The sequence below is a fragment of the Oxyura jamaicensis genome, chromosome 1, assembly GCF_011077185.1.
Source record: "Oxyura jamaicensis isolate SHBP4307 breed ruddy duck chromosome 1, BPBGC_Ojam_1.0, whole genome shotgun sequence".
NCBI classification, from domain to species: Eukaryota; Metazoa; Chordata; class Aves; order Anseriformes; family Anatidae; genus Oxyura; species Oxyura jamaicensis.
Window position 1 is genome coordinate 56,768,456 of NC_048893.1, and position 10,462 is coordinate 56,778,917.

The 10,462-nt window shown below is 36.0% G+C and overlaps 1 protein-coding gene across 1 annotated transcript in view; it reads left to right on the plus strand.

The window, feature by feature from the left end:
* The window catches only part of SLC41A2 (solute carrier family 41 member 2), a 60,245-nt gene extending 52,175 nt beyond the window's left edge, over nt 1-8,070 (plus strand). The window contains exon 11 of the mRNA XM_035341443.1: nt 6,031-8,070. Within this exon, the coding sequence (XP_035197334.1) occupies nt 6,031-6,216 (186 nt within the window). The 3' untranslated portion in view covers nt 6,217-8,070. The remainder of the gene's footprint in view (nt 1-6,030) is intronic.
* Nucleotides 8,071-10,462: the final 2,392 nt, after the last annotated feature.

A 10,462-nucleotide genomic window follows, 5' to 3' on the forward strand; every position in this document is an offset into this window, starting at 1 on the left:
GGTCCAAACCTGGACAGTTCTGCCTGTTCAATGCTTTTTCATTGAGGCATGAGAAACAGACTTGCCAGATTCAGTGGGATCTGAACACGGCCATCACTAGCTCTTTCACTTCCAGGCATATTGCAGCCAGTGGTAGAAGCCTGGCTCCAAAAAGTCATTAGCAGGGAAATTATCATTTTTGCCTCCAGAAGGCTGTGTAGGTAGCACGACACACTGAGTTGTGCTTCAGCTAGTGCAGGTTGAACATATCCGAAGACTTAGGGGTCTATGTTGCACTCCAAATCCAGACATCTGGCAAACAGCCTGAAGTTAGAGCTGCCTTGGTCAGACCAGGGTCTCTGGCAGAGCTACAAAGAAAGCAAGAAGACAGTCAGGAATTTGGATTTAAACTGCGGAATAAAGAAAAGTTCATTCACACAAAATTACATGGATACAATCCAATTGATTTAGAAACACCTTCAGCTAAAACGGTACAATCTTTTTGACTTAAATGAGGTGTTAGTCTTAGATAAATTTATGTTTTGCTTTCTGGGTGCTTGGATACCACAGTGCTGTGCACTTCAGACAGAAAGCAAGTAGTACAAGTATACATGCAACACAAAGTTTTTTATAAAAGATTGAACTCGTATAACCAAGAATGTCTTCAGTCTGCAGATAGGCTCCTGTCATTGCTCCCAACACCTAACTATGTAGAGTTAGTAACTTGTTTTTACTGTTCTTCTCTTCTGTCTCTGGACTGACAGGTAGCAGGAGCAGTGTCCATGCCTGGCCACAGTCTGGCCTATGAGCACAACTCCACTGACATTGGCACTGTAACGCCAGTTTATGGTGTTAGGCTAAGAAAGGAGCATCAGACAGACATATGTGTTGCCTTTTCTTGACCTCGATATAGTGGCAGTAGTTTCTAAAATTGTGTAGAGAAATGCATGGGGTTTATAATGTCTTAATTTGTTGCATCAGGAGTTTCCAAAGCTCATTACCCAAAGTCCTAACTTAGCTTGGAAACTGATTTAAGTTAAACTAGTGAGACTTTTGTGTATAGACATGCCGCAACTGCTTGCTGTATTCATTTATGTACTTGGATGGAGTCCAGGAGGACAAAAGACTAGTGAAGTGTATTCATTATTGATGAGTGTTGTTTGAGAAGCAAGCTGTTGTATAATGAGTGGGCTGGATCTTTTGCAAGGTATCCATGTTCGCTACCAAAGAGAATGAATCAGTGGTTCCAAACCACAAGATAACTAAAACACAGACAACGACAGCAAGAGGGAACAGCATTTTTTTTTTCACTGCCAGCCACAAATGCGTGCTTGGAGAAGACAGACAGTGACTATTTTCCCTTGGGCATGGTACGTGTGTAGACCCTGCATAGACTACAGAATTTTGGCTGTAGGCAATGGAAATTCAGCAAGTTCAGCATAAATCTGTTATGAGTGCTTTAGAGTTACTGCTTAGTTTCACATTAAGTCATCAAAAGCCATTTAAAATCTGAGAAATGTAACGTATAATTTCAAAATTAACTTGATGAAGGGTCAAAACCAATAAAAGACCTAAGCCATAAATCTGATGAGAATGATGTCGGAGTAATCTTTAGAGATCTTTAACTGGGGCTTTTCAGTAATAATTCTACCCATATATATACATGTATTATATGGAATATATATATGTGCATGTGTATATACATACATACATATATATATAAACTTACCATTGAATTTCATGGATGCATGTGAGTTCTTGTGCAGGGATTACCAGATCTTTTAATGGTTCCGTTATAGGTGCATTTCAAGTCAGTGTGAGGTTGAGAGTAAAGCAGAATTAAAATTCATTTGAAAAGAGGTTACCACAGTTAATTTGCATCTCTGTTTTCAATCTAAAGTAAAGGAAGAAAACTATTTTGCCATGCACCTTGAGGTGGAAACAATTTGAGGTGAATCAGCAGTACTAATAAGATTCAGGAGATACAGTCCATCTAAGCCATGCAAAAGAAACTGCTAAAAGGTTTAGTTCTGCATACTAAACTAGTAGCTGAATTTTAATAATGCCCATATGAAAAAGCAAATCAGAGCAATCAATGTGAAAGCTCATATAAACATGAAAGATTCAAATCATTTTCTTACAGAGATTATGCAGCTGATTGTTACACTTTTTATACTTTTTATCACTTGCTATACTCTGAATTTGACACACATTCCCTGATTAAACATGGTCATCCCATATGAAAAAATAAAAATATTATAGCATCCTGCAATGTATCAGCTGGACTACTGAGAGTTTAGACAGCATTATGAATGTTTGGAGGCAGTTTTATATTCTTTATGTGAAACAATAGATTGTCTGAAGTCATGAGGAATTCATTACATGAGAACATGCAGATAACTTTTAGAGGTCCTTACTGCATGCAGAAAAACAAAACAAAACAAAATAAACTTTTGTTTAGTTAAACTTGTTATTTGTATCTAAAGATCTGCACAGAATGAAAACAAGTTTTGGCAAGAACAAAGGAAAAAAATGTTTTGGAGTGCATAATGTTCCCATTTCTAGTTTTGCAACAATAAGATTAGAGCTTTAAATAGTGAGAGACTCACTTTTATTTAAGCATCAGTGTTCAATTTCAGTTTCAATGTGATATTTCTGATTTGAAATGAATATCAGAAAACTCAGTATCTAGAATTACTCTTTATTTCTGTCCTTTCTGTCCATAATAATATGCATACTTACCTTATTTTCAGATTCTTCATTGTTAGGGGTTAATAAAGAGTTCTCTCATGCTCTTTTTCTCCCTCCCTCCTTCTCATTCTTATCACTATATTCCTTATGCAGTGTCTCACCTCTTCTGTCTTCTGAGCACCTATTTTGGATAATGTGTCTGATGCACATTTTTACAAATACACATTTATAAATAGAAAATATCAGTCATTATTGGGATATTCATGTTATATTCCATTAGTCTGGTGTTGTCTTTAGTTTCATTCTCCTCAATTTTGATTGTCTTTCCAAATGAGCAATAACTTAGTGCTGCCTTCCTTTAAAAATATTAAAACATCTGGGATTTTGCTTGTATTTTTGCAATCTTTGCTCTGGGCTTTCTTTTCCTTATCAGTGACTACGATTTCTCCCTTTTCTTAGTCAGATCTTAATATCTATAGCTACTTAGTTATTTTTTTTACCTTTCTTAACCCTCAGGGTTATCTCTTTCTTCAGTCTTGAAGAATTCCTACAGTTCAGTTTCATAATTCTACTACTACTCATCTCTCTTGTTCTTGTAAAAGGCACTTCATTGTTCTCCACTTCCTCTGTATATTAAATCATTTTAAAATATTAGCTCACATACTGAACAACAGTTCTGCATACATTTACAAACTTATCATTTTCCTACAGCATTTCATGTTAAACCGGTGTTTTTTGTACCATCTCATTAGACTTTTCTGTGATGTTAATACCTTTATTTTTTCTCACGAGAACAGCTGGTTTTCAGTTTGAGCTATGAAGGCTTTCTTATTCATAGAATGCGAGCAGAGAAGAAGTAAGCTGAATTTGCACTGCTATGCCATCTGCATGATTTTGCTGAAATGATTAGAGGTCACTGATAAATCCCAGCAAAAAGCGCTCTGCCACTAAACTGTCTCGTAATGTCTCACAGTCTTCCACCCGTGCCTTAGTAACCTTTCCTTTTTATTAATCTTTGCTCTCCTTTAGACTTCTCTGTTTGCCCTAGTTTTTTCTAACCTGTCAGATCTTTGCAAGTGATTTTTCTCATCACTTGAAATTCAAGAATTGCCTTACTTTCAGAAAAGTCAGCAAACTCATAGTAGAGCTTTTGCTTATTTTTGTCAAAAATAACAGTTGACTGATGACTTTGATTCCCCCTTCCCTGCCCTTAACATTCATAAAAAGGAAAATCTCATTAAAGATTTGAGTCACATTGATTGACTTCTGTCTTGCGACACCAACTACTGTGGCCATACCTTTCTTACCAGCTGAGTAACCATTGCCAAAAACTGATCTGTATACTTCTTAGATGTTAGTGGGCTTCTAGCCATGCAAATGCACGATGATAGCATTATTCCTTCCCCAAAATAACAACTGGTAAGCTGCAGTCTCATTCTTATCCTGTAAGGACTATGTCCCAGTAGCCATCATACACTATTACAACCATCAGTTAACACATTATAACTTTTTTTCCTGATTATTTACAGAAGCCAGGTTTGTTGTATTTTGAATTACATTATGCACCCATGAGTTAATATGTCAAAAATAATTATTTGTGAAGATTCAGAAAACTTAATTTCCAAACCACCTATTTTTCACAAGAGTCTAAGTCAGTTGCTGTCGGGTGGGAAATGTACAGAAAAATCTAAAGTTTTCATGTAATGATTTTTGAAAGACAAAAATGTATACTGCCATTTAAGTTGTATGTTATATCTAATTGGCTTTGAAATATAAATACGTTATAAGTTATTCTTGGAGTGAATGCACTCATCTTCTAATAGAACACGCATAACTATTGTTGCTGTGGGGCACTCCGGAGCCTTCTGTGTACATCCTGTAGGCAATGGTAATGTACAGTATCTTTTATAAACAGACCTCTTTTTGTCGGTGGTAGAAGAAAGAGCCGACTCAAAGAATCTGATAGTCTTCCAAAGAAAACATCTGCTTTAAATATATTTGTTTGGATTCCAGTAAGCACACCTAGGACTTGCATAATTAGCTTAGACTACAGAGTTCCTTTTTCAGCAGATATGTTTATATAAATAAACCATGCATTTTTCATGAAGCAAATACCACCCCCCCAGGTTTGTGTTTTAAAACGGACCTGTGCAAAGCAAAGATTAATCGGGTATAACTTTTTCAACACAAATTTTTATGTGACATTTGTTTTACTGTATTTTGTATTGCTGGGAAGAGTCTTGCAACTATCGTACCAGTATTTCAGCAAAGGAGTGCATGCATGTGTAAAGATGTTTTTTATTCCAGTGATTGATCACTTAGGAAATAAAACTAATTTTGTACATTTTCCTACTTCTGTGCCTGTTCTTCTAAATTCACATAATAGGACTTCCTGAAAAGTAATAAGGTAATAACTCTTAAATTTGCCCTTCCTAAAGATCTGCTTAACTAAAATGCATAAAATATAGAAGTTTGTCTTCACTTAAGCAGATTTGTAGAAGAGACAGGAAATTAGCAGTCTTTTCTCCATTCATCTTGCGCGCTGCCACACCACGTGATTCTACTGAACCAGAATCTCTTATTATACAGCTGTGCAACATTAAAAGAATTCTTTTCTAAAACTGGATCAATAATTATGCATACCTTTGGTATTAAGATCAAACTTCTTGAATGTTCAGGCATTCACAGTCAGGAATGAAATCTTTTACTTTGGGATGAATTCAGCCTGGAGTGACAATTTCATAATATATATTGCAGGTGTGCCTTACACAGAAGGGCTGAAGTTGGTATTTCATGCCTAAAAGTAGCTTCTAGGCTGCTTTCAGTGGTTCATACAATCCAGGTGAAACTGTTCCTAATCTGACCCCATATTCTTTATATGGTGTCTGATTTCAGGACTGATCTAGGTGTCTGGAAACAGGAGCTATGCCTTGAGTGCTTTCCTCTGGGTAACATCAGTCAATTCTGAGTGAGCTTGAAACCCCAGTTACGCTCTAACTGTACACAGGTTATGTCTTATTTAGGAAAAGCGATTGCACATTTGTTTGGTGGTTTTTCTTTTCATTTTTGCCATCGTCAGGAATCCTCAAGAATAGCCCGGATGGAGAAAGCTATCAATGATTCATTATGTTCTTTCTACCTGTGTACGTGATTTCCAGGGAGAAATGGACTAAGTGTCCCTGCCTCTAGTTCTGGGGAGTTTTAATCTGAAATTAATGCATCTTAATTATTTAAAATTTTCAAAAACAGTTGTATACAATATTGCTAAGTACTAAGGTGATAATAATGTTGGCTTTTGACTGCCTTTCGGTGGAATTTCAGTGACAATAATACAGATTTTGGTTGTTTGCTGTTCTGTAGGTGTTTACTCTGCTATGGATTGCTGACTGGATGGTGCACCACTTCTGGAAAAAAGGGAAAGATCCTGACAGTTTTTCTATCCCTTATCTTACTGCACTGGGAGATCTGCTTGGAACTGCCTTACTAGCCATAGGTTTTCATTTTCTGTGGCTTATAGGGGACAGAGATGGTGATGTCGGGGATTAATTATTTCAATGGATGCAATGACTTTTCCTGGAATACTGAGAAGATCAATCATTCCATTTGAAGGTCCTCAAAATGACTGTTCCATTTGGTCTGAGTAAATCAAGTTGACACAGATATGAAACAGCCTTAATCATTTTTTTGTTGTTGTTGTTCTCTTCTTGTTTTTGTTTGTGAAAAAGGATTGATCGAGGAGGATATTTGAGAACTTCAGACTGAAAACAAGGTGAATGGCTGCTAATTGAAAATATCTGAGTAGACACAATCAAGGACATGTCAATCCTTTATCAGATTTTAAATTTTTTAAAGATCTGGTCTTTTAATGATCAATTTCTTACCTGTAGTGCAAACCAGAACAATCTTCAATCGCTCATTCAGTGGTGACAAAGAAGAGGGTAAAAAACAATCAGTGGCTTGCCTTGTCTTTTTATCCCTAAAAGAAAGTGGGTACATATTCCCACAGAGGTGGTCATGAGACCTGAGATGAGTTCTCTTTCATAGACATTACCTGATTAGCTGATGTGTTCTTAACTTGCAATTTCAGCGCTGTAACTCTCTGACCATTGCAGGCTTGATATCAATAATAACTGTTACAGCGATTTGAACCCGATTGTCTAAATGTTTTGTCTCAAGCTTTATGGTGTACTAATATGACCGTCATCAATTCTGAAATCAGACACTTGAAAAGTGTCTGCAGGACTGAGCCCTTTTTCTTTCTGCTAAAAAGAGCAACCTAATTATTTTGCTGTTGTAATTTATTAGAACGAGAACGTAGTAAAGTCATATAATGTGAGACGGACCTGATCAATAATAATGGATGGATTATTAGAACGCCTTGTGCTGAAAAGTGTCTTTTCATTCTGCAACTGAAAAAAAAAAAGTTTAACTAACTGATATTAATGGTGTTGTGATGGCCAGTATCCTGACTTTAATGAAGTATTTAGAGGTGTTGAGTCAAACATAAATACTTACCCCTGATTAAAACTTAGGGTATAGAAGATTATGTTGCATTTCAGGCACCTAGGAAGTTACATGGACTTCTGAAATTCCAGAGCTATCCGTGTCACCCATTTCAAAGCAAAAATCTCCATTCTTGCTAACAGGATTTCTGATTTCAAGTTCTAGAAGTAATATGGTTAGTAAGGAACGACTGCTGCTGAATGGTTTATCTTATTTCTAAATCTCAGTATTTCAAATAATACATTGATCATGAGGACTCTGGTTGTCACTTCGGAAAAAAAAAAGGTACTAAATGCTCTGTTATAAAATCTAGTGGGAGTTCCTCTTGTTTTTAAAGACTACAGCATACATCCTAAATGCATAATTATATAAACATGTCAGACTTTAAATGTTGTGATCAGATGTTTTAAATTTTGAGGCTTAAATTAGACAACTAAATCCATATATCAGCATATGTTGGAAACCGGTAAACATTAGTCATGCGAGGTGTGCATATAAATTGTCCCTTTCAATTTGATGGACCTACTCAGATGAATTAAGTTAATTATGTGCAGAAGTGTTAATGGGACTTTTATGGGTGTTCGTCACCTTAAACTCGGTGGAAATTGAAAGTGTTTGCAATTCTGAAAATTAAACCAGCTCTCCAGTGCCTACACATGGATTTAGATGCCTGACTTTTAGCACCGCCATATAAACATTTTTATTTAAGCTTTTTCTTACAGTTATATGGCATAGTTGTTTGAATGAATCATGTATTATGTCTTTTATTATGTGAAAGATGAAATCTTTCTACCTTCAGGTTCTCCAACTTTTCTTAGTTTGTATTAATGTTATTTAAAATAGTCGTATGTAGCATTGCAGGAAATCTTCCCATTAAATTGTTTAAAATGGACTAGATGTAACTCTAGTTTTATTTGTTTATTTTTTTCAGTAATGGCTATTTATTTTCGGTGCACACTTGGATGCAAGATTTTTTATTCTAATAGAACTGCCGTCTGAATTGCTGTTTCAACTCAATTGCCGTTTCAAACACTTTTCTCATTAGACTTCCTGGATTTTAAAGTCCTTTTTAAATGACTTCCAGGATTCTTAAAAATTAAAAGTTCTTGAGATACTTGTGATCTTTGCTTATATGACGCATGGGGGAATTGTGGTATCTAGCGATAACAGTATCCGTATTGTGTTACATATTTTCACAGTAAATAAGCAACAAGCAAATAAACAACAAGCAAAACAAGTAAATAAGCAAGTTGGTACAGCCTGTTGGCAAATAGGTGAGCAATTAGATTGCAGAACTGGGGAGGAAATGTCAAATGGGACAAATTCAGTGAAATTCGACAAGCAGAAATGTATGGACAGGCTGGAACAATCTGGGCACAGTAACAATAAATGAAGGGAAAGCATAATGGGAAACATGGTACTTCAAGAAGAGGAAAGTCATTGCATGGCTGAGAGCAAAATCCGTATCGTGGGAAAGAAAGAGGTGCAAACTTTCACACAGCATTCATTATGAGAGGCAGGAGCAAACAGAAGGTAGTTATTTGGAGAAAAGGAAAAAAAAAAAAAAAGACACAGCCAAGCTTGTTTTTCAGGAAGGGAAGAAAAATGTAACTGGTGTTGGAAGGAGCTGGAGAAGAAGTGGAAAAAAAGGTACTTTGAGGAATAGTGGAAGCCGGAAAAAAAATGAACGTACTCAGTAAAGTATGATTGAAGAGGAGTCTGAGTGGGGAAAGAAGCATGACATTGATGAAGCAGAGAAAACCTAGACATCTGGAGGGGGAAGGAGTAAATAATCTATGATGTGGAAAGGTTTTTGATTCATATGTGGAAGGGGCATTTAAAAAACATGCAGGTTTGCTAACTCTTCTGCACAGTAGCATGAAGGGAAAAAGCTCTTATGCCCAAGTTTTGGATGGTATATTATTCTATCGCATGAGGATAACATGGGAGAAGGCACAAAAGTGTTACTGGATACCAGAGAATCTATCATCTGCTCTGAAACTTCACTTGCTAGAACACTTTTAACTCTGATCAAGTCAGCCTTGTTACAGCATTCCACCAACTTGACTTTTAAGCTTATCCTAGTAGAAGTCAGTTACTTCAATGGATGTCTATGTAAGAAATGTTACCAGAAATTCTACTGAAGACAGGTAACAAGTCCCTTTTTGCACCTTTCAGAGTACAATTGAAAGGGACAGTCTGAGATAGCACTGTCTGTTGTTAACAAAAAAAATATATATTTTATAAGTTTGCAGATAAAATAATCTCTTCTTATTAAAATTAATTAAATATTTTCCTCCCCTCCAACTAGAGAGGATTCGTTCATACCTCCCTTTATAGTTTCTAGCCTAACTAGGGCTAAGGCTGATTGACATCTATTGTGCCAGCATGTAGCACCTTCTTTATTTGACTCTTGTTTATATGTTACCTCATTTAACTTATTTAAGCTGAAGTTCATCTTCTTGTAGCTTCTTGTACCATTTTTGTTCTTCTGACAAGCTAGAAGAGCCAATTGCTTTGCCTTTTTGAGGTGTTATCTGCTTCCTGATGCCAATCACCAGTCAGAGCCCTCCTGTTTGGCCATTCCTACTGTCTACGCTTTTTTTTCTCCACTTCAGAAATATCCGGAAGGTAAATAGAAGTAAGGGCAAGTTATTCAAAATGTGCGTTTTTTGCCATTTTGAAGGATTTTGTGTCCTTCTCAATTGTTCTATCAGTGTGCTTGAAAGGGAACGATATCACTTGTTAAAATACAACTAAACACAGCTTTAAATTAGGACCCAGAAGCATTTTATACCATGGATCTTTTCCTCTTCTGTGCAATGCTTTGAAATGATTTTTGCAATCTAGTGAGTTACTGAATTATTCCAGCTTATTTTTAGAGTAATTACATAGCCAAGACAGTTCTGCAGCCTTATTATGCTATTTGACACAGGGAAGAGTGCTTCTTTTAACTACTTAGATCAATATTTTGAGGTTTGTAGCATCACTATATATCTTACATTGATCTGTGATATTTAGATTTGTGATATCCTCTTCCACTCCGTTTTTTAATATATTAATTTCTTTGGGGCTTTTAGAATGCTGATGAAAAACTGGTGAGCAGCAAATTAATTTCAATTCTTTTTGCAATTTACCAACTAAATTAGACTTTTCTCATATGAAGATTAAAATGGCATGAGGATTAAGGCTTTATAAATGCAGAATAGGTTGCAGAATCAGGACTCCAAATAAGACCTATCTTCTTTTTAATGGATTTGCTATTTCACTTCAGTTCTGAGCACCATGC